We start from the raw sequence: 27,348 nt of genomic DNA on the forward strand, positions 1-27,348 counted from the left end.
TTATTTTTAGAAAAAAATAAGTTTCACAATCATAACGATGTCACTTTTTTCTCGACATGTATGATGATAGTCACCGTAACGATACAATTATTTAAATGAATTGATTCTGCTCGTATATAGTAATTTTAATTTTTTTGAATTATAATGAATGTACTTAAATGAATTGATTCGAGCCTAAAAATTTAATAAGATCCTATGATCTCATGATAAATAATATTAAAACTACTTTAAACCTAAATCAAGTGAGAGATATGAGTAGAAAATAATTATTTATTGATAAGAGTAGAGGGGCACTTCACGACGGACGCGAAGACTCTTTTAAGCGTAATGGTTCTTAAGTGAAAGAGATTATAACATCATAATTTAATTCCTGTAAGTTATATAGCACTTAAATGAACTCAAAGATTAAATGAGCCTATCAACATTACTTTCCTTTCTTCTTGATCTGTACATGGCTGAGATGAATCCCTCCGAGAAAACAGTAGTGTGTGACAAAAGCTCAGAGAAGAAGCAAACTGTGCCATGGGAATAGCTGCACCTGCATGCGATGGGAAACCTCAGCACCAAACTGTGGATGTACAAATCAGTCTGCAACACTGCAAGTAGCTCTGCTTCTTCTTCTTCTTCTTCTTCTTCTTCTGTGCGCTACTAATTCTTGCTATGTCATGGCCTTTGCAACAGGTGACTCTGTTGGCCAAGAAATAACAGTGAGATGAAGCCCAGATGGAGGCCTTTATAGGACCAACGAGAAAGATGATGGACCAATTACAAAGCCAATCTTCCTTGTCTTGTATCTATAGCTATCCCAAGCCATTGATTTCATAGCAAATTATGCTGAAAACCTCCTTTCCAATCACTTAAGGATATGTCATTTGATGGTTGATTGGGATAAGCCCGAGCTTGTTTTTTCAATCTAATATATCTCAAGTGGAGACACTCAAATCATATGAAATCCCCTTTATGGCAGCAACTTGTTAATGTGTTATTCATGGATAATTGGGCTTCAAAGGAAAAAGCAAATTCTACTATTATATTTGGGTTACAAATTTTGCTGTAACTTCCAAGTTTACTTTTTTTGAAATAGTTTATGTAATATTCTGTTTTTTTATCTAAATAATATTTTGTATGTCAGACATTTAAAACCTTAATAGAAGAGTTTATTCTTTTCTTGGGCAAAAAATTTACCTTATAATTGACTCAGAAACTTTTTTTTAGTGTTTTTTTGGAGATAATTCTATTAGTTAATGCACCATATATATATATATATATATATATATATATATATGATGATGATGATGATGATGATGATGATGATGATGAGGATTTGAAACCTTATTATGCAAATTATTCGAAATATTATTCTATAAATTTTCGAGGATATTTTGATTCTTAAGCTGCTATAGTTGTTTTTTATGACGTCATAATTAAGAAGAGAAGGGGAAGAAAAAAAGAAAAGAAAAGAAAAAGATCGAAAAAGAAAAGGAAAAGAAAGAAAACGCACACTCGTCATATGACCCGCGGCCCCCAACGGAGCCACTCGCCGGAACGCCTTGAAAACCCTAACAGAGCCACCGCCCCTTTCTTGCCTCAAACCCGTGGCCGGCGTTCCGATGGACATGCGACGGCCTCCCCGGACGGTCAGCGACCCCAAGGTCCGCCAGGTCGGCTTCGTTACCCCCAGCGAGGCGCCGCCTACCCGTTCCCTCTCCGACGCACCTACCACGGTTGCCGCGGCCGCCTCGGCCGCCTCGGCTTCCTCTCCTCCATCTGGAGAAATCTCCCTCCCTGGCAGCTCCCTCTCCCCCGTCATGATCCCCCCGCCCCGCCACGCCTCCTCCGACGGCCGCCCCTCCGCCCCCGTTGCCGTTCCCAATCCCGCCTCCTCGCTCCGCCGCGAAAGCCTTCGGATCCGGGTGGGCAGCTACAATGCGTCGGAGGTCGTGCTCGGGACGCCCCCCTCGGCGTCACCATCTAGCCGAACGGATAACGCGGCCTCCGAGTTTTCGGAAGAGACCATGTCTCCATGGCATGGAAAGAGTGGAACGGCAAAGGTCGCGTCCTCCTTCCCAGGGAGTAGCAGTGAGATGATTGTGATGAAGACTGGTGTTGGTGGCGGCGGAGGCGCTGGCAGTACTCCAAAGAGCCCGTTGACGACTGCATCCGTGGTGAAGACGCTGCCTGGTATTTCAGGTGTGACATTAATGTTAATCCTCTTAAATTTCTTGTTAACCTTTCTTCTACATAATTCCTTTTGACAAATGAGGAATTTGTTGGTTTCTTTTCCTCTTGTTATATTAAGTTGTATGTTACCTCAAATTACACATTTGAATTCTTGTCAAGTAGTGAAGGATACAATCTTGTGATTTATTATTGTTTGAGATATCATTCTCTTATGGTTTCATTGTGGAATTGGCACATGAAGAATTAGATTGTAGATTATCTTGGCATTTTATGTTCTTATGGATGTGATTTCTGGGATAATAACATCATAGCTTCCCGGTGCTTCCCTAGAAGGTGAAATTTTGATCTGTTTTATCTTTTTTTTAGAAACTTGAGTGATTCATATTTCAATTACCTGTGTGTACCCAAGATGTCATGTTGGAAAGAAGAGAGTTTTTTTTAATTCCATTTTTAGAATCTTAATTATAACCAAAGCTCCCACAGAGTATTCTATAGAAAACCTCATTAGCATTGATCTGTAGTTCTGTAAGTAAGTTTTATCTAAAATGAGTGGCATCTTACAGAGAAAGAAAGAGAAGTGTTAATGGGGACACAAAACGATGGGGCTGGGGTATCAAAGACACTGAAGGAGAAAACAACAAAAGCCGAGAGGCGTGCCCTCCAAGAGGCTCAACGTGCCGCAAAAGCTGCAGCAAAGGAAGCTGGTCTGGAACTAGTTCATCTTTCTTGAGTTCTAGTAATTAAAGTATGAAAGAAATTTATGTTTCGTTCTGTATATTGCTTTTCTATGTCCATATGTTTTTTTCTGCATCAAGATATTCTATCTCAAGGAATTGTTAATTTGTAGTAATTGATGTGTTAATAAAGTTTTTACTTCTTTATGTATATTTCTTTTCCATCAGAATGCATTTTTGCCACAGAAGGATATTTTGCCTCAAGTTTAAGTGGTTTTGGCTGCTGAGCCTTAGCTAATGTCCTTTTGGAATATGTACATCTGCACAATTAAGACAAGTTTTAGAAAAAAAATGGACATAGAATAAGCTATTGGGCATTCCTTTGGACTTCTATGATGTTCTGACATGACTTTAGCGTTCCATAATTGCAGTTTGATGAGCAAAGAGTCTTCCATTTTGCATGCTTGTTTGCTTTTGCAACACATTGAATGTTTTGCATAAGTAACATGTTAGTCATTCCCATGTCATGGACGGTTATTGACATTTAAAAAGAGTTTCGACTCCATGATGTTGCCACACTATCTACAAGAGCATTTATCATGGACTGTTGGAGCATTCGCTACCTACAAGTGCATGCTGTCCAGTATTTCTTGATGCCTGTTTCCCTCTTTTTTTTATTTTTCATTTTCTGCTACCATTTTGTTGGTGCTTTGGGATTGGTCAATCTGGGTGATTCTTTTGGGATCCGGTTATTTCAGTATATTTTAACTGATTCCAGGACCTTGGGTTGGCCATTCCCAATTCTACAAGTGTTATGAGGATTGTCTCAATGGACTTCAGCCAGACTTTCTTTATAGGATCAATTTATTTTTTGAGCTTGCACATGATCATCTTGGCATATATGGTCACATGAATTACATTTTGAATGCACCGCTAATGTTGGCACTAGAGAAGTATATTTTTTTTTCCTTGAAAGTGGAAATAGATTGAGCACTTGGGATTTCATTTAAGTTTGTCTTCATCCACTGGCCTTGAAGGTGGCATTATTCTGATATTAGGAAATATTTTAGCCATATAAGTCTTTGTTTTTTTCAAAATGCTACACTTGTGTTTATTCATAACTCTGCACAGACCAACCTAGCTAAAATGTCTTCCTATTTTAATGACTATCTTTGATTTTAGTCTTATTAAATGTTCAGTATCAGTATTCATTGACTATTGGATCCTAGCTCTTTAGATTAAACTTTAAAGATTTACCTTGGACTGATTTTTCGATAGCTTTGATTGACACTTTGTTGTCTGCTTGGGATATGCATGAAAACCACCTGTTTTTTAAATTGCTTATCTTCATAATGTCTGTTATACAGCTCAGTTGAGTAACTCTTTCGGTGTTAAAAATATGTTCACTTTAGTATCAGGAACTTCTGGAGAGTTAAGTATAGACAATTTAGACTTATGTGGAGCCATGATAATGCTTTCTAAATGTGTTGCATTCTCAAAAAGTAAAAAAAGAGTGTGATACATTTACCAAACATTCTTAGACCTCAATCTTCCATATTATGGAGTGAAGAATCATTTTGTTTTCTAATATTCAGGCATGCCTGCCTTGATAGGTGAATATTTTGAGTCAAGCTCTTCTACTATTTTTGACCGATCTATACTTTTATTAGGTGAACTGCAAAATTCTCTACACGAGGAAATTGTATTGTTGTATTAACATAAATGTGCTTTTTAAACATTTCTCTTTGGTTCCATTTAATCCGTCACCGTGATTGCTTATAGTTGCAATTACTCATTGTAAATAACTTGCTGTGGTTCATTATTGGATTGTTTTTGTCTTCCTTTTGTTATCATTTATGTCTCATTAGGGTTAATCTAGTATTTGCATAATGATGTTTATAGGTGCTGGAGTCAAGCCCTCCGCTGCCTCAGGAAGTGCAGTTGTTGCAAACACAAAGCAGGGCAAAGTTGTGAAACCTCCTTCTCAAAAGAAAGATGGACCTCAAATTGCACCTCCCTCTGGATCTTCTGAAAAGAAGGTTGTTGATCGTCCTCCTGAAAAGGATCGGAAGAAAGATGTTCCTGCTCCACGTATGCAATTTGATGATAAACATAGGGTTGAGAAGGCAAAACGACGTGCAGTAGTTAATCAATTTGAGGCTAAAAACAGAGTTGAATTGTTCCGGCATTTGCCTCAATATATACATGGAACTCAGCTTCCTGATCTTGAAGGAAAGTTCTTTCAACTTGATCCAATGCATCCTTCTGTTTACAAGGTAGCTTTCATTGATTCTAGTTTACTTGCATAACTTTTGCAAACATTATATCCTTATAATTCGTGTTGGTGCTATTAGCATATATGAAGTATGTTCCTCAATGTTGTCTAGGGCAACTAACAATTGTATTCTAGTCTGATTGGTGTAATGTGCCTGTGGAAAAGTAACAAATCCCAGTATGGTAGGAGACAACAGGAGTAACTAGGGTAAAAGTCTTTGAAACGGGTTTCATGATGAGCCCTTAATTGACACAAGACAGCAGGACACGATTAGAAAGAATCAGAAGGTAGCAGTTAGGAAGCTGCAAATTTGGGAGTGAAAATTGGAACTTGGGAGAGTAACACAACAACTACAAGAAGCTATAAGTTCCCAACTATTTGGGGTATGGGTATTTTGGATCTTTTCCTGCTACTGGGAGAAAAATCTCAATGAAGAAGAATGTTACTATAAAAAAAGAAGAAAAATAAAATGGGGTTTATATTAAAATAAGCCAATATACCCTTGTTTGGACTTGATCTGATTTCCTTTATATATATATTGGCTTGACATTTTTTTTGTTGCTTTGATTAGACTTCTAAGCCAAATACACAAGGGAGCATCAAGAGCCACCATTTCTAGAACTTTTCCAACTGCTGGCCACTAGGATCCATGTTGGAATACTTCCATAAGAAAGCACTGCTCCTGTTTGCTATTTCCTATTTTAAAAGTTGCATATATCTCTTTTTAGAACCCTCTAGTTAGACCTCTTGGTGGAAGAAAATTTTTATATTGAATGTCTAAGTTACAATGAATTATTTAGCCAGAATTTTCCTATCTTATTCAGTTGAAGCTGTCGACTCGAAACTTCTCTGAATGTACAACAACAAGGTGTAACAATGGCAAAGCCGCAAGCGGCTACATGGATCCTTTGCTGTCAGTGAGATATGTCAAAAGCTATATATTTAGTTAAGTTAAAAGAATTTAAATTTTTTTTTATAGTTTCTATTAAAGTTTTTCTCGGTCTTCTTTACCTCTCCTCGTACCACTAACAGGAATCAAAACTTCTCTGAATGTAATGAGCCAAATAACACAAAGTCTACCCTAACTGACGTCTAACTGATGTAAGATAATGACTTCAATAGACCACAACTCATTTGATAATCGAAAAACTTGACATGATCAAGATATGGCATGAGTTAATGCCAACCCTGTTAGTTGAACTATTCTGCATCTTTCTGTTTCCTTTTATCTACATTTTCAATACCATGCTACCCAGGTAATATTTGCTTTTTCTAGTGATAGACATGCTAATTTTATGCACTCTTTATTGTGTTTTAGTATAGATAAGGGAAAGAAGTGACAGGCACTTCTTTTAGTTTTTCTTCTATTTTGGAGATATGAAGAGAATCAACTTCTGCATACTTCATATGGTTTCCAAACTTTGATTGTGTTTCCAGATTTTAATAACCAATTTCATTTCTTGTTGAACTTCTTGGAAAGGATAATCATCTGCATGAAGCATAGTTTTATATTAGTGAAAGACTCAAAGCACTCCAACTTTTCTTTAGTTGATCACCAAGCTTTGACCAAACTTGATAGCGATATCAATATGTGCTTCAAGGCAGAAATGACCCTCTGGTTTCCTTTTTCACGTTCTGCTAAGTTTCATTCTACCTTGTGTCAATTATCCCCATGCTCACTTTCATTTCAATCATATTGCAATAACCAGCTTTCTTAATTAGTTCTTTGGCTTTCGTTATTATTCCAGAGTCTATGAGACGAAATAGAACTGTGCATGTCGACTCTTCCTAGGCAAGCACATTTTGTCTAAACTTTTATGGAGGACGATGAATTGCATTATTGATCAAGTTATTAAGATGAGAATTTTGATATGGAACGACCATTAGATTACCAGTGAAAGGAAAAACAACGCACAACATATTTTTGTCAAGAAATAGGGGATGCTATTTTATTTATTTGTTTATTTGCAAAGGGTTAATAGTGAAGGCGGGATTCGAGCTTAGGGCCTTACAATAAACTGTCAAAGTTTTTATCATCTAAGCTAGCTAGCATCTTCATAGGGGATGTTAATTCATACCTCATGTTAAGGCTGGCTTTAATTTTCTATGAAGTGTCAAATTTGTTGTTGGTTGTTGAAGTTTTGATGAACTGAAATTGATCAATGATGTGCAAACTGGTGCCTCATGTAAGTGGATCTTGAGTTTGATAATGAATAATCAAATAACAGAAAAGATCAATTGTTGCATCTACTTTAGGTTCCATTTTTATGTTCTCTGTCAATTTGTACAGATATGTATGGAATCATATTCACAGAAGTATTTATCTGCCCAATATAACAACATTGATTTTTTTGTTTTTTGATGAACCATGCTGAGTGCAACGCATGAATATCTTCCTGTGGACATGATTTATGTTACAAATGTAATTGCTGCCATTGTTGTCAGGTTGGACTCCAGTACTTGTCTGGTCAAATATCAGGTGGCAATGCTCGTTGTATTGCAATGCTTCTTGCATTTCGAGAGGCAATCCGAGACTATTCTACACCCCCTGAAAAAGCTCTTGTCCGAGATCTGACTGCAAAAATCAGTAGTTATGTCTCATTTCTGATTGAATGTAGACCTCTTTCGATTAGCATGGGAAACACTATCAAGTTTTTGAAAAATAGGATTGCTAAATTACCAGATACCATGTCAGAATCGGAAGCCAAATCTAGTCTTCAATCTGATATTGATCGTTTCATAAATGAGAAAATAGTAATTGCTGATAAGGTTATCATTAGGCATGCTGTCACCAAGATCAGAGATGGGGATGTTCTTCTAACATATGGATTATCGTCTGTTGTTGAAATGATACTAGTATATGCTCACGAGGTTGGGAAACAGTTTCGTGTTGTGATTGTTGATTCTCGTCCAAAGCTTGAAGGGCAGGTGTTGCTCCACAGACTGGTGGCCAAGGGCCTTAACTGCACTTATACACATATTAATGCAATTTCATACATCATGCATGAAGTCACACGGGTTTTTCTGGGAGCTGCTTCAGTGCTGTCTAATGGAACAGTTTACTCAAGAGTTGGAACAGCATGTGTAGCTATGGTCGCAAATGCTTTCCGGGTTCCCGTTCTCATATGTTGTGAGGCATATAAGTTTCATGAAAGGGTGCAGCTGGATTCTATATGTTCAAATGAGCTAGGTATAGCTATAATGCTGTTTATTTTAATTTGTTTTGCTTATTTTCTACTAAGCATCCTTGCAACATTGTCTTATAGAGCTGCTTTTGTGCTACTCTTCAGGTGATCCAGATGTCATTTCGAAGGTTTCTGGACGGCAAGATTTAAACCATCTGGATAATTGGGCTGACAATGAGAATCTGCAGCTTCTAAATCTTTCGTAAGAGATCTCTCTCTACAGGGAACAAGTGATCATTTGATACGATATATTGACAAAATTTGTTTTTCTGTATTTACAGTTATGATGCAACACCGTCTGATTATGTGTCAATGATTATCACAGATTATGGAATGGTATGTTTTTACTGACTGTGACTCTTCTAGTGTGACTATTAAACAAGGTTTTATATATTTCCATATGGAATTAATATGCACATCTGATATAGAAGATTAGTAGATATTCCAGAACCTTCCCAGTAGCATGAGGCAAAGTGACTTTTCACAAGTTTAGAAGATGGATTCACTATGAGGTTTAGGTGTCATTTTCTGGTCATTTGCAGACAAGCTTCTATAGCCTCTCTAATAATTGGCCTTTTAAGAAAAATTAACCTTTTTGGAGTCAAATGGAGCCATTGACTTAAAGTTGAAACCACATTGTCAAGGGTTATGTTGTCAGTTTCTTTCATACAAACTTTAACTTACGTTCCATTCCATCTGCATCAGATCTCATACTGAAGCGTTTAGTTGGTTAGCACATGCTTTACTATAGCAGGCAATATGATCCTTGAAATTCTTTGGTCTCATGTTGTTAATGAGTTATTTTTGTATGTGGCTGTTATTGTAAATGAATTTTTTTGTTGGTTGCTGCATTTTTATACAATTTCTTTGATTGATTAAAGTTTCTTCTGATTAGATAACAAATTTCCATGTCAAAATGAAGCTGTCAGGTGGTTTTTAAGCTCTGATGTTTTGATGCATTATTAATGCTAGCCTCATATTATTTATTAACTGGAAATGGAGAAGCTTTATAAGGATAGGCAGGTAGGTTATGGTATCTAATTTTGAGAAGCTTTTCAAGCTTCAATGACGTAAAGGTCCACAGATTCTTAATGGGTAGCATACTGCAAAGAAATAGAGCCACTTAACATTTCAATCACCTGTGCTTAAAAATATTATTTGCTCATTCTAGGAAGAAAAAGCTTAGTCATTTGATGTTTAGCCTTGAATGAGGTTACTTAAAGAAATAAGAACTATCAATTTTCCTTTGAGAAAATTCTTGAAAGAATAGACAAATGGGTTACTAAATCATGAAATGTGCACAAGACAGTTCTCTTTTGATAGCTAAGGAGATGTGTGATTTGATTGGTCAACATATGGAGCTCAGGATCACCCTTGATATTGGTTGATCCATATTGTATTGCTGCCTGAGACCAAGTGTTGGATCAAGTACCACTCTTTTGTGGTTCTTATAATATGGTTAAACTTGAGCATACTATGATAACAGGGATTATATAATAGTTGGTGTCTTGCTGATGTTTGTTTCAGTATTTATTTCCATCCCTTAACATTGAACTCAAGAAATCTTTGTTCCTTGTTGAATGGATTATTGCCTTATTTGGTGATTATTGGTGGGATGTATCATTAGCTAATGGAACCAATCAAAGATATTGTCAAGGACTTGTGGCAAGTTATTTGCAGCATAAGCAAATGATGGAGTTCAGAACATGCATAAATACATGAGTTGGTTGAGTTCTCTATGAATTCACAAGGTTGACTGTAAAAAATGAAGATAGCCTTGTATTTTTATAGAAGCTGATATTTAATTAGATTATTGCTATTGTTTTAGCATAAATTATAATTAATTTTTTTTGGCAATTTTTTTTGGTATACGTGTGTCTATGATTAGGTTAAGACTTTGTGCCGTCTAACTATATTTTACTCTTTCTGCATGTTGAAAGATGCATTTTCTTATTTTAATTATTTATTACACTACTTCAGAATCTTTTTTAACTTTCCAAACATCCTTCTTGGAGCTCACAAATCCTAGCATTTTCTATTGCACCAATAGGTTTAATGATTTTCAAGATGCCTGCATCTTTTCAAATTGTTGTATTATTGTGTTTTTTTTTGTTTGGTCTAGTGATTTAAATAGGCGTCCGAGCACTTGCCTAGGTGCTCGGGTGAGATGAGGCATGAGCACCTCGTGAGTGGACCAAGCGGTGCGCTTCAAGGAGGCACTGCCTAAGCGCTCGCCTGAACCCAGGCGTTAGGCACCTCGGGTGAGTGTCGAGTTCAAATAAAGCAACCGAACCAGACTTCCGGTTCAATAGTGGTTAGTTGGTTCGATTGAACCAACTAACTAGTTTCTTATCCACAAAAGCCACCCTTACATGCCCGTGCGACCCTGAGCCAACCCTAGCACTACTTCTGCCTCTGTCACTGATGCTTTCTGTCGTTGCCCCCACCACGGACACTTTCTGCCCCTACCTTCCCCACAGACTCAGCGGACCGAGCCTTCCTTTGTCGTCGACGGACGGGTTCGATGGCCTAGCAAGAGCCCGTAGCTTCCTTCAGTCGTTGCTCCATTTGCAGTTCCTTCCATCGTTGAGAGAGAGGACTGCAGATTCCTCCGGCATCGACGGATGCCCTCTAGAGCTTCCACTGCTACTGCTGCTGCTGTCCGCAACTGTCGTTTCTGTCGTTTGCAACTTCCTCCGCTGTCGTGACTGTCTTAAACCGAATCCTCCGTCGCTGTTGTTGCCGTCCATAGCTTCCTTCGTCACCACTGTCTTCTTCCCCACTTTCCACTGGCGGTGACACTTTTATCCCCCTTTGCTACTATTAACAATTTTTTTCTCCCCCTTTAACTACTGTTAACAGTTAATAATATACTGTTAACAGTAGATTGTTAACTACTGTACAAAGTAATCTCTATTTACTAGATCAATAATATGCTATGTAGATTTTAACATTGCTAATCTTTGTTTATTTAAAATGATTATTAGATCTTTTTAATTTAATATAATATTTTATTTATATAATCATATTTATCAATTATATTATATATTTTTTATATTGTAATATTTCATAGCATTTCACTTCGCTCTGGAGTATTTTGGGACCTTGGCATCTTTTGACACTTAGCGCTTTTTAAATAACTGGTTTGATCCTTGAGTTTGAAGCCTTATTTGTTGTTACAGGGTACAACAATCTTTTCTATATTGAAAATTTGGAATAGAATAGTCTGTATTTAAATGATTTCTGCAACCACTAAGGATAAATCTTTACTTGTTTACTCCATTTTTTAAAATTTGGAATAGACTGTTTTGGTCCATATCTCTATGTATTAATTTTTTCTTGAGCATTATGCAAAAGAATTGCAATTTTTTTGGCTTATATTAGTAATAAAATGTTGTTTATTGCAGCTCCCACCTTCCAGTGTGCCAGTTATTGTGAGAGAATATCGCAGGGAGAACTTATGGATATGAAGTCCAATTTTTGGTCTTGTTTTCTTCTCAAAATAGTGTGCTTCCGGGTAAATATTAGTCAAAATTGGCTTGGCTGTTCTAATAATGAGGTTTTGTGGGTTTTCTTTCCAGTTGCATGAAGTTATCATCCTTTTTCATTTTATTTACCGGTCATTGTTATCTTGCTACTTTGAATCTGTAAAGAGGGCAATCTCTCTCCTCTCTGGATATGTTTGAGGGTCTGTTGGCTTAATTTAATGTGGAATTTTTGGTGCAATTTGGAATCCGTGTAAAGTTATTTTATTTTTGGATGATGTTCATATTTTCCTTCTTTTCTTTTTTTTTTGTTTTAAGATTCCACTCTTGAAGTTATTCTTCAAAATTAGTTGTAACTGACCATGCTTTTATGTACATCTCATGCATTTGGTACTTTTTCTTCTTTTAACAAAGAAAAAACTGAATTGGTGATAGAAATTTTTTAAATCAATCATAAATACTTAAATAGATATCCAAATCAGAAGTGCTGAGTTATATAAAGGAGAAGGTGGTTTCAGATGCTCATGTACCTGACTCAGCATGAAGCTGGAAAAAGATGTGACAGGTGCATACACAAGTGATTTTACTGAAAATATGCTTGTTATGTATTTGGATGTTTGGAATTAATTTAAATAGTAGTTGTTATGAAGCAAGTTGAAGAGAATCAGAATTCTAAAAGATATGTTGTTCACCATGGAATCTTCCTGGTCTCTGTGAGCCATGATGTTTGATTTTAGTTCTACTAATACTACATTGGAATGGATAAGCAGATGAATCTGTTTATATGATTTTGGTGGTCTCTTGCACACCCTGCTATGTCCGTTGTGGCACAGATCCTTGTAAATTATATACTGGTCAGTCTTATGGTATACTAGCTATTTCTTGTGCATATTGTTAATACCCGCTTGTATGTACTTTAATGTGAATATGCTGTTCCAAATAATTAAAATAAACTGCCTTCAGGATTGCTTGCTGGAATATCCATGAAGGAATCTGCCCATTGTAATAACTGGTTTTATTATTTGCTCTCTGGATGCATCTGTGATGTGGTTCTTGAAGAAGCAACTAGAAGTTAGTTTGTTGAACATTTTGTGCCCTCCAATTTTATTCAAATCATGTCTTGAATGACCCTGAATTCTGATTTTTTTCAAAGTTTACCTGTCATTGTCATTTGAAGTTCATTATTTATTGCTGTAGATTCCCATCTTGTCAGTATAATCTTTCAAAACTTTTTTATGGTTTGATTCTAAAGAAAGGACTCTTAAGGCCTTCATGCTTCTCTTATCTCAAAGGAGAACTTGTGATGCACGGCATGCTCACAGTTCTTGTTAAAAGGTGCAGTGGTCATCTGGGGCATGTTTGATGGTTCCAGTTCATCTTTACAGATCAAACAAAAGACTGTCATGTGGCACAAAAGAGCTGCAAGAGCATCGGTCATTATTACTCAAGCAGGACCACTCGTAGTAGAATAACGACAAAATGTTCGTGGTTTTTGCATGTGTTTGTGGACTTTTTGCTATCTTTCCCTTAATTATTGCAGTGGCTTTTCCTGTCATATTATTACCATAAATCATTCTGAAAACTGTAGTCTAGTGATCACAAGTTGGGTTATGTTATATTTTCTTCTCACCATATTGTTCTTCCCATTCTAGTCTTGCTTCATATTGGATTTTTTACATTGTTGTCTCCCGGTCTTTTCCATTTGGAAGATGATGATGCATCACAGGATTGTTAAGTCTGTTGTTTTGTAATCCCAATGTGTTAAATGCTCAATCATTATGCAGTGCACAGGTAGTATATACCAATCGCTTCAGTTCCAGATTATGATATCTGTGCTCCCAGGCAACACTGACGACTCACAGGTAGAGTGATGTTCCCACTCGGACATGACTTTGGCTGGTAGCCAGTTTTGTCCAAACTCGAGGCTCCATGCCCGATTTATGTATTTATTTCATTTATCAGTTTTTTTATTCGAACTCCCCATACGCAATGAACTTTTTGCTAGTTTAAAGAAAGTGTGTGGTTTAGAGGGAGGAAGCTCAAGTTAGGGTGTCGAAGTGCCACCGTCCGTCCCCCCTTGGCTTTTGGTACTTGCAGCTTGTTGTATTCAAGTATCTAGCAAAAGGGACGCATGCCCAAGGTTTCTTTCTTCCTCTGGTAGCCACTTCACGTAAGGTACAATTCTTTCCTTTTTCTATCTACCCTTGTGGTTCTCCATTTCCTCGAATGCTGAGCAGCACAGCCAAATTTGTGGCGTTCTTTTCCTCACCTATTTTAGCCTCTGGATGGATGCAGCGCATGTGTTTGTTGGCAGCTCAACGACTGTAGCCCATCAGAAAGGTTTGATCCAAAGCGAGGTCATCATCATCTTCTTGACATGATGGTGCAACTCATTTTGGAAGGAGGACCGCAGAAGGAGGGCTTGCTGCTGTGTCACTGTCTTCCCTTAAACTGATAAAAGAAGCCAAAATCCAACAGCGAGGAGTCGAGTAAGATCTGAAGCTCAAGGCTGAGGAGTGAGAGATGGAATCCCCTCCCTCTGAGCCGCCACCCTCGCCGCCCGCTGTCGATCTCTCCCTCACCCTCGCCGCGGCCTCGTCGTCGCCGCCGTCCTCCGGCCACGACGCGAGGGACGTCAGACTCTTTCCCTGCCTCTTCTGCAACAGGAAGTTCCTCAAGTCTCAGGCCCTCGGCGGACACCAGAATGCCCACAAGAAAGAGCGAGGTAGTAGCTGGAATCCCCACCTCTATCTCCCACCACCACCACCACCACCTCCACCTACCACACACTCCTTTCCCATCGCTTCCCACTCATGCAAGCCTGTCCTCCACCGTTCCGGCGACTGCGGAGCCCCTCGCCTGCTGGCTGACCGGCCCTTCCTCATCCTCAACTGGCAGAGGGCTTCACACCCCCATCAGGCACTCTCACCAGACCTCGGTTCCGTCAATTCCATTGCTGCTGCTGCTGCTCCACTTCCATCCCCCGGTGACGACAGGACCATTATCGATCTCTCCTTGAGGCTCTAAGTCTCAGCAGAATGTGTTTGCTGCAGAGTAGTTCGATTTTTCTTCCTTCTTTCTTTCAATCTCTTCCCGATAGCTCTGCGGCCGCCCGCAGTCCGCGGGTTGCATGGTGGAGCATTCCGTGCATGACATGGCTACAGGCATTTGTATTTGGCGGGTGGTGGGATGTCGATATAACGTGGAGGTGTACGTTTTGTAGGAGACGTTACATCATGTTCCCTCCCACTCGAAGTTATTTGATCATCATCCTTTTTCCGAATAGTTCAGCCCATCAATCGGCCTGCAAGATTCGTGTGGATGTATACGAGCAGATGTGTCTCTCAGCTTTCATTCGACTATTGAAGAAAGAAGAAAGTCCTTACGTAACTTCATTTAGGAATCTCATGGTGATCGCCGGAATCTACTTCAGGTAGGAAGCTGATATCCGGAAATAAATCTGACCCCAATGAGAGGCTGATATGACTCCCAAACTAAGGATCGACATTCCCTCAAGAGAACTTCCGACAGTCCCAACAGTTGAACTCTCACAACACGACACCATACCTTCTCTCTCTCTCTCTCTCTCTAACTTTGGACTTATTGAGGTGAGTTTTGATGTGAGTGTCGGAGAAGGATCTCGTCAAACACATTTCGTCATTTCACCCTCGCGGATCGTTTTTGAGACAATCTACCTTCCTTCTGTGGGAAAATGGATCAAATCGAGCCTTGTCTCGCACTTTGGACAGAAGACCTCAAGCAGACCCGAAATATTTTGCTGTATCAGTTCATGAAGTCGACTTAGTTCTCCGGGACAGCCCATCTTCCACTCTGTCAGTTCTTAGTGGCCCCAAAAGAAAGAAAGAGATAGAGAGAGAGAGAGAGAGAGAGAGAGAGAGAGAGAGAGATGGCTATCATGATGCTTCTTTAGTTACCTACAAGACTTGGAGAAGGAACACATGGGAACAGGAGTTTTGATCTCCTGTGCAAGCTAAGGTGTATACATTGGAGGAGTCGCATCAGCGCAGTAAAAAGAAAGGAAGCTTCGGATGTGGTGGCTGTGGATGATATCTTAATTACTGGGGAGAGAATCTCATGTCTCTTTCACACAGTTTCAATTCCACCTTGTGTTTCTCTACTGCCAAACCTCTATTTTCAGATCAATGATGTCCAAAACTATAGAACTTGACTTCAATTCATTCTTTTGCTGGGCATGAAATTTTTGATCCTATAACTGCGTATATAATGCGCTAATTGAGATTGCCTCCTATAGCCTCAAAGCATTGCAAAGTCGTACAAAGTGCAAACTTCTATTCACCAAAACTTAATCCAATCACCATGACTTGCTGATGATGATCACTTACCAGTCTGCAACCAAAACCTTACGGAACTGTTCATCTGTCTCAGCTTTTGCCCCTAACACAAATGTCGGCAAGCTTTTCGGCATTCTTTAGCCCCTAATCATTGTCCTTCTACCAAACATTACCCTCTGTATCAAGCTTTCTCTCCTGCATCATTGATCTTTAATCATTGAGTCTCCAAATCTCCCCCCTTCTGATGTATGTCATGTGTTGTTTCTCAGTGGATCATCCTGTCGTGTCTTCCACATGTCGATCGTACTTTTTTGTCACAGCAGCAGATGGGAGGAACCAGTGTGGTGGATGCAGGGGAAAAAGCCTGAACACAATGAATCCACGATAACTCACGACAGGATCTAACAGTATGTGTAGTTTCTGTAGCTAATTCTGGTTTTGTCAATCTGCAAGCACATTCTTAGTTGTTAATGGTGAATTCTAAGATTCTAAAGACTAGCTGATGAAAATTTTCATGCAATGTAGGAACTATAATCATGTTCCTAAGACCATGATAAATTGGCTTTATCATAATTTAAGATGGATTCATCATGACAGAGAATCTCTCGTTTGGCATATATACTTCATCTGGCAATTCTTGAATCAGATTGGTGACCAAATATGCTAAAAGAATATACATACAAAATTAGATTACATTGCCACGATTAGAAGAGAGTCCAACATCAAGAGATATTGATGCAGATCTGTTCTTGTTGAACGAGGCCGGCAATCACCTCAGGAGCATCATAACCTCGAGGCATGCAGGGAGATGGCTGTCTGCCTCAGTCACTATGTGACTTCGGGTGATCTCTCTCGGTGAAGTGCACCCACTCGATGCCATTGTCAGCTCAAACTCGTCTCACAGAATCTGCAGCACCTTCCTCACTCCAGCTTCACCTTCAGCAGCCAAAGCAAACGCCACAGGCCTTCCGATCTGCAATCGACCAGAATTCACAGGTAACTTTCTTGTTTCATGTGGAATCTTGGAATGTGGGAGAAGCGATGAATCTTTCTTTGTCATGTTTACTCACAAAGACACCAGAGGCTCCCAAAGCTAAAGCCTTGAACACATTAGTTCCTCTGCGAGCGCCACCGTCGAGAAAGACAGGAACACGGCCCTGTGAGGCTTTGACAACCTAAATTTGCACACAAGATGGTTCTTAGAACACTGCAAAAGGACATCTTGATGCATTCTTTTCTCAGAACATGTGAGGTTTTGTTTATGTTCACGTGCCAACCACGAAGATTCCATGATCAATTCAAGCACACAGTGGATTTCTTCTTGTGATTAAGAAAAGCTCGGTTCGAGTTGCATATGTACCTCTTCCAGTGCACTGATTGTAGCTGGAACGTAATCAAGCTGACGAGCTCCATGGTTGGAGACAGTGATACCAGCTGCACCCGCTTGAATCGCAAGTCTCGCTGCATTTGGAAAGGAAACACATTGTTCGATGAATCAATTGGTCTAACATTAATAAACAGGAAGCTATAGAAGAGACATTGCTTACTGTCCTCTGCAGTAAGGACTCCTTTCACAAAAATGGGCATAGTAGTGATTAACATCTACAAACATTAATCAAGTAATGTTAATCAAGGATCAAGGTGATAAACCTGCATACCTTCCAGCTTAATGATCGATCAATTTGACCCGCTACATATGAGGAAGGCCAGAGTCATCGGTCTGCACAAAACAACTGATGAATTGTGCAACAAATACTAACAATGTAAAGTTCAAATTGCATAGAGAAAACCGTTATTCATCACCTTGTCCATCTTTCCAAGGTCCAAACCCTCAAAGTTTTTTGGGTGTCAAAAATTGTGGCAAAGTGAATCTGCAGAACATTCAAGAATAGGACGGCACAACATTATGAATTATGAAGAAACAACTGATCAGAGTAAAACCAGCAACTGGGTGCAGGGGGAAGGTCAAGGGCCATCCTGCTCTATCATGCTCAAAACAAGTGCAAGAGAATAAGCACTTAAAAGACGATGCTTTGGAGTGTTCAAGCATATACCTGTTCTTGATGTCTGCTTATCTCCAGCCATGTCTTGGAGTGTCGACTGTAAGTGGTATTGCCTTGAATCCTGCTCTTTCAGCTCTTTGGACAAGCTGTGCAACTACGTGCCTATCCTTATACACCTAATAAGATTACATTGAAAACTTCTTGAAATCAAGTTTTTACCTTAAACATTAAAGAAATATATTCAATATTAGAAGATAATGCTTACATAGAGCTGGAAGAATCAAATTCCTGGTCCTGTAGAAGCAACCTCTTCGATTCTGGAAGTTGCCCATGATGACAGTGTCTACCAAAGAAATACATAAAATGCGTATAAGCAAGAGATAGATATGCACTACATTCTCACTTTTTCAATAGCTCAAAGAGTTTCTCTGAATCAAATCTTCAGGATAGCATATTTGCAGTTAGCAACGAGCTGAAGGGAATCAGCTACATGATCTGAGCATTACTTTGGCAAGTGGAAGTCTCAAGTGCACAATGAAGCAAATCTAACAAATTTGTGCTTCTCTATTCAGTTCTCTTGATTAATCCATGCTGCTTGGTAGATTGCTCCACCAAATCAGGGACTCACACACCATTTTTGTATATGATACAGTTAAGGCATTGCACTTCGTCCAGTAAATGACTTCCTCCTTAAATTTTCTTAAATAATAATCAATCTGCATTGAGAGAATCAGAACATAAGAGTTCATAGTCATTATCTTTCTTGAGGATGGTGGATTTTGCAGTGCAGAAGAGATATCTGTCAAGAGGTGTTTTCATTCATGAAGCATAGCACCATTATTCATACAAAGACAGTCAATGCATAACCAAGATAATAATAGGAAGTCTATACCAAGAATGAACATGACACAAATTTCCCACCAAAATGTACTTACATTTGCTACTCACAATCTCCATATGCTATCTCTTCTTTTGTGTAGAAAAAAGGTCAGCCAACTTGGTCACCAATTTAGATAAGTTTGAAAAGAAATTCCAAAATAAGTTTCTGCAAAAAAAAATTATGGACTTCGAAGTGGACAAAATTCAATTCTACATGAAGCTTTGTCATGCCAAAAATTTGTTTGTCCAATCACTCGGATTACCATGACTTCCTAGCAACTGCAGTTTGTCTATTGGCTAACCGAATGATCTTGATAGTCTCTAAGGTCCATATATGATGCTTAAGTATAATTAGGATCAAATTATTAGACCACAAAAAACACAAGAAACAATAGTCAACTGTAATAGTGCCAACTGCCGATGCTGCTCTTGCGGTAGCATACTCTCCTGAGGCATAACAAGAGATTCAACATTAGAAGGTTCATTTGTAAGATGCAGCAATGCAAAATATTAATATGGTAGATAGCTTGACACTTATGCCTGAGGCGACAATAGCAACTAAATGCAGTAATTCAATTTCTTAGATGATATCCAAGCATGTGGTTCAAAAACTCATCCACACTTCACAATATAAAAGCAGAAGAAAAAAGGATACCACGTTGCAACTTCAGATCATGAATCTAAGAAGGCCAGCTGATTTCGATAGTGACATGGTAAAGGCAATAAAATTTGTATACATCCTGAAACTTGGTGCAAATGAAAGACACCCAAGGTGCAGGAAAACCATACCATCAGGATGGGCCATCTTCTACATTGCTGTTGGAGCAATCATGGTCGATATCTTAAAACCTAGTACAGTTGTGGTCATATCAACCTTGGAGACATCAATGAGTATGCGACGGCAGAACCTGGTTCAGAGTCAATTAGAAGGTTCAGCGTCATGAACATCAGAGCAGTCGATCATTCATAATATGTTTTGAGCAAAATTCCTGGTGGAATTTCATAAGATATTTTAGGACACCACATTTCCAGTTACTTCAAAGACACTGTGAGGCATCTTAGTCATATTGCAGAAACTAAGAACATGCTTGTTTGACTGTAACTCAAGTAATTAATTCTAATACCGTACAGCCATAGTAAATGAATAGAACCTATTAGCAAGACTACTAGAAACATGAAAAGAAACCCTTGAATAGAAAATGATAAGAAAAAAAGTCCCATCTCTTGTAAAGATCAGCCATTACTGCATAACAAAAAGAAATCTGAACTCTCGGATCAGAGAAGTATAAATCAGACTATAGCAGATTCATGAGTCTTATCAATCTTACTAGTGTGTAAAAGAACCATTACACAAGATCAGAGAAAGAACCAAAGGACTCATTCACTAGGATGTAAAACTGTGAACCTTAGTGCTTATACGCTAGACAATTCTACCAGACATATCAGCAAACAAATGGTGTGCACTTCAGAAAGTCGATGAAATTGTTGTGCCATCATAAAGATGCACTTTTGATATTTGACATACTATTAGTTAGAAAGGCCACATGATTCCTTTTAGTAAAATGTAAAGAACCATGAAGGATAGAACATGTGAATCATGATATCTTTTATACTCCCTCAAAAGAACTACATAACTTTAAGACGAAGAGCAAAGCACAGCAAAGAACAATAGAACAAAAGAAAGGTGCTAACAGAATCATTGAAAAGGCCGCCCTGTTCTCCTTCAAAGTCCATTGGCACTCTGCGCCCGAGGCATAGTAGTCAAAAGACCATCCTAGGCAACTTCTGCTTGGCAGTTGCCTCATACTCCATAACCTTGCTGATCTCCATGCTCATGTTCACTCGCAACACGCTTCCAAGACCTCCACTAATCTGTCAAAGAACACAGAAAATCCACCAAATTAATCGCTAAAGCAGAAACTAACAAGCTTAAATGTCAACCTAGAGAACATATTCCACAAGCCTACGCCATATCTGAGTCATTTACCTCCTTCCACAGAACAGTCGATTCGAAACTTGAAGTGGAGGATTACATGACATGCTCAAGACCGAAGCACGTACGCACAGAAGATTCCTGCTATCTAAGAATACATCCATTCATCACACTAAGCATAACTAAAAAGATTAATTAGCTATACATGTCTGTGAGATAGAGCAAATAACCTAAGCAATGACAGTAGAGGATAGAACATAATTATAATTTCTTTTTTTTTTTCTTCCGTAGTCTGAGAGAAGAAATATTAGAGACATTTTCTTTTAAATATATTAATTAATTATAATTATTTGTATGCCATATGAAAATCTACAATGATAAATAGGGTTTTTTGAGACGTCATTATTTTCTTTTAATTGCGCATTTTGCTTCGTTCTTGGATGGGTTGCCGGTTTTGTGCGTCTCCCGTCGGCCGGCCGCTCATCCGCACTGGCCGACGGTTTCCCATGGCATCATCCCGTGGTGGAAGCAGCATGCGAGTAGCATCGTCATCATTCATGGCGCCTTCGGGCTCGCTCTCATCGGCGGATTACAGGGTAGTCGCCCTTGACGAGGGTGTAGGGTTTTGTATTCCTCGTGCTCTTCAAGCATGAGACCTCGCCCCATGTCTTCCGCTCTCCGTTGCCTCGCTCTGCCCTCGTTGGCTCCCCTTTCTCTCGGTTCCGGCCTTCCTCGGGAACCGCTTCTTGTTTCCCTCTCGGCGTCTGTTAGCTTCGGGAGTCGTACGTAGAGCTCTCAAGAAGGTTGGTTTTACACTTGGATCCTTTCAGTTAAACAAAAGAAAAAGACGATCTTTTTGAGACTTCTCGTTATTTGTGAAGTTGAGATCTTTATGATTGAAAGGTTGGGTTGGTTCTGTTCTATTGGTGTAGGGATGGAGGCTTGGTCATGTGTCCTGGTTAATGCACGAAGAAGAGGAGGAGACAAGTCGTCCAGCGAGAAGGGATTCGAGGTGACGGAGATCAAGCATGGTGGGACAATCGATCGATACTAAGTTGGAAGAAAAGGGTTGGATTTCAAGGGTTAGAAAGGTTGGTAATATCCGTAGTCTATTTATGTGCCCATGATTTCCCTCCCTCTTTCTGTTTTTTCTTGTCTTGGTTGTTTTTTGGTTGATTGGTTGTGATGGCCGCTATAGGGATTATATAATTCGGTATAGTAAATGTACAAACCCCAGGAAGTTTCTTTTTCATTTTTAGTATTTTTTTAAAGTGTTTTTCTAAAACTTAGTACATACTGGTGTACGCTCGATACACTGATATGGACCGTTATAATACTGATCCGAACCCTGACCGGTACTGTACAGGCTACGGATACATGAAATTGAGAACCTTTTATCCAACCAGCACATCACAGGGAATTGGCGGAATGGGAATTGTATGAAAATTGATACTTGAATTCTAGTTGTAAAATAACTTGTGATTATGGATCTGCAAGAGTTTTGAATGTCAAGACATTGCATGTACCTACAGGAAGTTACTCAAGTTGTACTACAATTGTTTATGTGAATGGCATCCGTATATGACAGATTAAGCTCGCCTTCATCTAAATCAGTGGTTGCAGCAATTCGCTCTAGGTGATGTTGTTGTATTGCTAATGTGATGGTCATAATGCAGATCATGAGCAAGTTGATTTGAAGTTGTGTAGGGCTATTAAGTATGGAGTTGCCAACCAAACAACAAGCTTTTAGATTGCATTTGATTTCACAAACCTCAGAAAATACCTCATGCACATCAGAGCGGATGATGTAACATTGACATTAGAATAGTGATTTCTTTGATCTTAGAGAGTGGAGGTTCTGAACGATCCCTACAACATTGACTTGCTTTCAGTCATGTCTCTAATCTGTTTTTTCGTCGGATTTTTTTGCAAGGCTATCGAAAATTTATTTCAAGCAGGCAATACAGATATGATGGAGAAAAATTGCTTGATTTTTTTTTTGTGAGATTCTTTTTCTATATATAAACTGGAGATTGTCAGCAACAATGTTCGTAAATATTCGTAGGATGATAACTCATAATTCATCAGTCATCATTTGTAACATGGTTGGATAAGGTTTAATGATCTTTCATTTTAAGATCATATTCCTCATTAATTCAGTGCAAATGTTTTTGCCAGTGTACCCCTTTCAATGGATGTTGCATAGGTTTTGTGTCCTTCATATTATTTCCATGCTCAAATAGATGGAAGGGTTATTTGCGTTCTGTTTTAGTATTTAACAAGTTCTCGGCTCAGATTGTCAACATGTGCTCTCTTTCTTTCTTTTTTTACTTTGGGAAGAAAAACATTGAATTCATCTGATAATATGGTTTGAAGAAAGAGCATTTTAATATGCAAATCTTTGTTCTTTAATCTTTCACTGATTCTTGAGTATCAAATATGCATGCTAATTTTCTTCTTATATCAATGGAGACAATGACATCTAGCTTTTTGCTAAATCTCTTACTTCCAGAAAAGATTTGTTAAGGGTTGATTTCATCATATATTCTAACCACTTCCCTCATAGTTCTGTAGCCAAGGAATGTTAGTGTCTTATCCTTTTTCTCAGTTCAAACAGGCATTTAGCTGTTCTTAAATGAGAATTATGCATATTTTTTTACTTATAATGGTCAGGAAATTCCAATGTCTGCTGCTTAGAATGTCCGCCATAGATTACGCAACAGTAAGTTCCCTTGTCACTCTGGAAATTACATGAGGCAGTTCTCTGAAAGTTTTTTGTTTTCTCCAACTGTGCATACATGGATATCAATTTCTGAAACTTGAGCCTGTAGTCCATTTGGCAGTTTTGGTTTCAGTGTTACCACTTCTTGGGAGTGATGATCTTGTATATTGGCTTAATTATCACCATGATAAACAAACATTTGGATTTGAGTTGCATGCGCTTATCTGCTTCACTCATTTCATTTTGAGTTCTTATGGTTTGGACTTGTATATTGGCTTAAGTATCGCTGTTTTAAACAAACATTTGGATTTGAGTTGCATGTGCTTATCTGCTTCACTCATTTCATTTTGAGTTCTTATGGTTTGGACTTGTTTATTGACTTAATTATCACTGTTATAAACAAACATTTGGATTTGAGTTGCATGCGCTTATCTGCTTCACTCATTTGATTTTGAGTTCTTATGGTTTGGACCTTCCATTATGATGGTCTTGAAATGGATTGGTTACCTACTTCACATGTAGAGAATTTGTGTGTCAATCCAACAGATGTGCTTTGCTATCCCATCAATGCTGTAAAAACCTGTAAGTTATCTCATCTTCTTATGTTCTCGATCCAGTCAATAAAACACAAGGAACTCTTGGTGAAGACTTGATCATGGATGATACTGCAAGCAAAGGTAACACATGATATCAGCTTGTCCCGAAAACAGTATGTAGATCATGAATTCATGATGTCTCTCAGCAACAATAGAATAAATCAGCAAGATGATCAATCATGCAGTCTTTTTCTGCAGCAGCCCTATAAAGATTAGGAAATCTGTCACTCACAAGAGCTCTTCGCATATCCATTTATCAATTCAAAAACCATGTCAAGAGATCGATTTCTCTAGTGTTGAACTGATTCTTCACTGTGCCACAGCATTAGGCATAGCCTTCACAGGTGCTTGATTTCTGGCAACAGCACCAATAGACAAAAATTTCCACATTCTTTTTTCCTATTGAGAAAACATTTGGAAGTGATTTAATCTGTCATTATTCTTCCTGGACATTCTTTGCCTATTGTGACACCTCAATCCACCTTAATTTTCCTTACTAAATGGTCTAATTTTTTAAACATGATATATGGGTTTCTTTTTTTTTTTTCTTTGCATGGAAGAAATCATATAAGGATTGTGATTACACCTGCCTGTGATATGCACTTGTACTTCATTATGTGCTCTCCCACAATAGGAATACAGTCAGATCTCTTTTTGTGTTTGAGGAAGAAAGTGTAAAGAAGCCTTTTCACTTAGACTTTATTTATGAACTTGTGAAATCAAGTATGAACTGGAAGTATCATACCATGCATCCAAACATAGAGTGAAAGAAAAAAGAACAAAAACATTAAAAAGAAGTAATCTTTGTGTTGAACTGTGTATTATTCCAGTTGACCTTGAACATGTTCCCAGACATTGCTTCACTTTTATGTCCAAGCTCTTACCAAAAAGACTAGCCTAAAGAGTATGATTTGTATTCCTTTTCCCCTTTAAATTATAATATCAAGGTGAGGATGCATGGATCTTGATGCTACATTATGCTGACTCTAATAAGAACTTTAATAGGATTGGTTCATGTTGCAATAGCAGTCTACACATATCTAATCCAACCTTTCCCCGGATCCTTGGCTGCCTTTTCTTCAGGTGTTGAAGTGGTATTTTCCCATTGAAACTGATGTTTGATATGATAAAAGAACAGGTGTTTACCATTAAATAGTTGTTTGGTGATCCATCCTTGTCATGAATACTTTTTTAATGCTGTCATGGCTGGAGAATATTTTATAGTTATTAGTTAGGAAGCATAGAACATATATCACATACATGGGACATGGCAATCATGAGAGTGGAAGATATATGTCTGCTTATGATCATAAATACTGGCAGCATATTGGTAGGTCCAAAGTTAAGACTTATCCCTAAGTTGACTTCCTTTTTGCTTCACTGCACATCAAAGAGCTCTTTTCTTTCAGAAAATGAAAACATTTCTCTTCCAATCAATCTTCCTGTTCCATCTTTTGTTCATATGCCAATGGGTGAGCAGTTGAATTAATGTGAGAGAGCAGTGTCCTCAGAAATAAAAAAAAAATGCTCAGAATTAATGAGAAACATCCTGTACAGAAAAATAGTATGCAACTTAGAGAATAGTAGACAGATGTAGATTATCTCAGTTATGACATTTCAGATGGTTGACAACAATTTATGTTAATGTATGCTATTAGCTAGTTTCAAGGGTGTAACTCTCTTTATTTTGACAGGAAAAATCGGCGAAAATGTTGGTCGATTGGATTAGAGATTATTTTTCTGAGGTTGGCATACAAAAAAAGAGGAGCTCAAGAATTTGTCTGGTGAAGCACATTCAACGTTTGTATTGTTTGTCTTTGATCATTTGGTGAGAGAACTCGAGGAAAGCAATGGAAAATTTTGCTTACTGGTAAACTTTCATACAATTTGACTCATTAGACATTATAAATTTATAATGTGATATGGTTCCAGGCAATTAGGTAGTTCATCACAATCTCAAAGCTTCTCAAACTAGAACAAGGTATTACTAATGCTTCATAATTCTGGATTATACATTTGTTATAGAGCTTGATAATTATATACAATCTTTTTATGGTGGCAGAACTATGGCATATGATTGCAAGAACATCCTGTCATTCACCTGTTCTGTTCATGAATGTCTTGTTGGATGCCCAACATAAAAGCCTAACACAAAAGCCAGCCAAAAGAATAAATCTTGGAAGCTTTTTTTTGATACTACACCAAATTGAACACCCAGTGGCTGGCAAAGAGGCCCTACATGTTGATGTCTGATGTGATACATGTTGCACTGGAGACATGAATGCCATACCCTTTCCTGCAGTATCTATGATTGAACATAATTGAATGGTGAGTCCAAACTGATTCCTGCATTGATCTTCCTATACACTAACAAAATTTTCGAGAATCATTTGATTCCAGCAATTGTTTTGAGTTTGAATTAGAATTTGGCTGCAAGCAATGGCTCAAATAATTCATGATTGTCTATATTTTTGGGCTTCCTTTCATCTTACAAGTTTAATATACAAAATACTTTAATATGTACAAAAAATGTATGTGGAGAAGTTAAGACTCTAATTATACATGCATTAGTATGTGTGTGTGTCAAATATATGCCTACATAATTTTTTTCAATCTCAGATATGAATAAGTAGCTAAATTAGCTGTCCAATTCTTGTTGACCTAGAAATCCAATGAAACAAAGGAAATTATACTCTTATTCCTAACAATATCTTTGATTGAATACTAGTCTGATGAGCATGAATGGTTCATTACAGTATATATATATATATATATATATATATATATATATATATATATATATATATATATATATATATATATATATATATATTCAGTGATATCACGTTAAGATCAATTATGGAGGCTTCAAAGTAAATGTCAACTCTATGGTCAGGGGATAGTAAAAGAAATGTTATCAAATTGATGGGAAGTAATCCTTTAGTAAGAAAAAAAAAAGACAATTATTTTCCACATGATGAAGCCACCCCTCTCAATCATGATGTCTTAGAGAACATGTAAAGCTTAGCTCTTAAGGATTTTGAGTAGACTAGGGCTAATTATTAAGACATCCCTAATAATTTCAAAGCTAATTATTATGAG

At 38.0% G+C, this 27,348-nt stretch overlaps 1 protein-coding gene and 3 long non-coding RNA genes across 9 annotated transcripts; 3 read left to right on the forward strand and 1 right to left on the reverse strand.

Annotated features, from left to right (window-relative positions):
- The first annotated feature begins 1,491 nt into the window (after nucleotides 1–1,491).
- LOC103982952 (uncharacterized) lies at nucleotides 1,492–12,041 on the forward strand. Its single transcript, XM_009400059.3, has 7 exons — nucleotides 1,492–2,190; nucleotides 2,745–2,885; nucleotides 4,758–5,131; nucleotides 7,576–8,320; nucleotides 8,421–8,517; nucleotides 8,597–8,651; nucleotides 11,723–12,041. Exons 1-7 carry the CDS (start codon nucleotides 1,611–1,613, stop codon nucleotides 11,783–11,785), a joined length of 2,055 nt encoding a protein of 684 aa, XP_009398334.2. The 5' UTR covers nucleotides 1,492–1,610; the 3' UTR covers nucleotides 11,786–12,041.
- Nucleotides 12,042–13,475: 1,434 nt separating this feature from the next.
- Nucleotides 13,476–15,879, forward strand: LOC103982950 (uncharacterized). The gene is made up of 3 exons (XR_010485708.1): nucleotides 13,476–13,662; nucleotides 13,806–13,975; nucleotides 14,096–15,879. It is a non-coding gene; the product is annotated as an uncharacterized LOC103982950 (long non-coding RNA).
- An 825-nt stretch (nucleotides 15,880–16,704) lies between these two features.
- On the reverse strand, nucleotides 16,705–22,036 carry LOC103983478 (uncharacterized). 5 transcript variants are annotated; one of them, XR_010486364.1, is made up of 11 exons: nucleotides 20,983–22,029; nucleotides 20,688–20,867; nucleotides 19,052–19,903; nucleotides 18,623–18,832; nucleotides 18,382–18,459; nucleotides 18,168–18,292; nucleotides 17,917–17,984; nucleotides 17,772–17,833; nucleotides 17,474–17,574; nucleotides 17,184–17,288; nucleotides 16,705–17,086 (listed from the first exon to the last, which is right to left on the reverse strand). It is a non-coding gene; the product is annotated as an uncharacterized LOC103983478 (long non-coding RNA). The 5 variants fall into 5 exon arrangements; XR_010486365.1 differs by having other exon boundaries at nucleotides 18,623–19,442; nucleotides 19,785–19,903; nucleotides 20,983–22,025; XR_010486366.1 differs by having other exon boundaries at nucleotides 19,785–19,903; nucleotides 20,983–21,998.
- LOC108952517 (uncharacterized) lies at nucleotides 21,595–26,763 on the forward strand. 2 transcript variants are annotated; one of them, XR_001977529.2, is made up of 4 exons: nucleotides 21,595–21,731; nucleotides 21,861–22,019; nucleotides 25,941–26,227; nucleotides 26,309–26,763. It is a non-coding gene; the product is annotated as an uncharacterized LOC108952517 (long non-coding RNA). The 2 variants fall into 2 exon arrangements; XR_010486368.1 differs by having other exon boundaries at nucleotides 21,861–26,227.
- The last annotated feature ends 585 nt before the right edge of the window (nucleotides 26,764–27,348 follow it).

Source organism: Musa acuminata, chromosome BXJ2-4, assembly GCF_036884655.1.
Source record: "Musa acuminata AAA Group cultivar baxijiao chromosome BXJ2-4, Cavendish_Baxijiao_AAA, whole genome shotgun sequence".
In the NCBI taxonomy this organism is placed as follows: domain Eukaryota; kingdom Viridiplantae; phylum Streptophyta; class Magnoliopsida; order Zingiberales; family Musaceae; genus Musa; species Musa acuminata.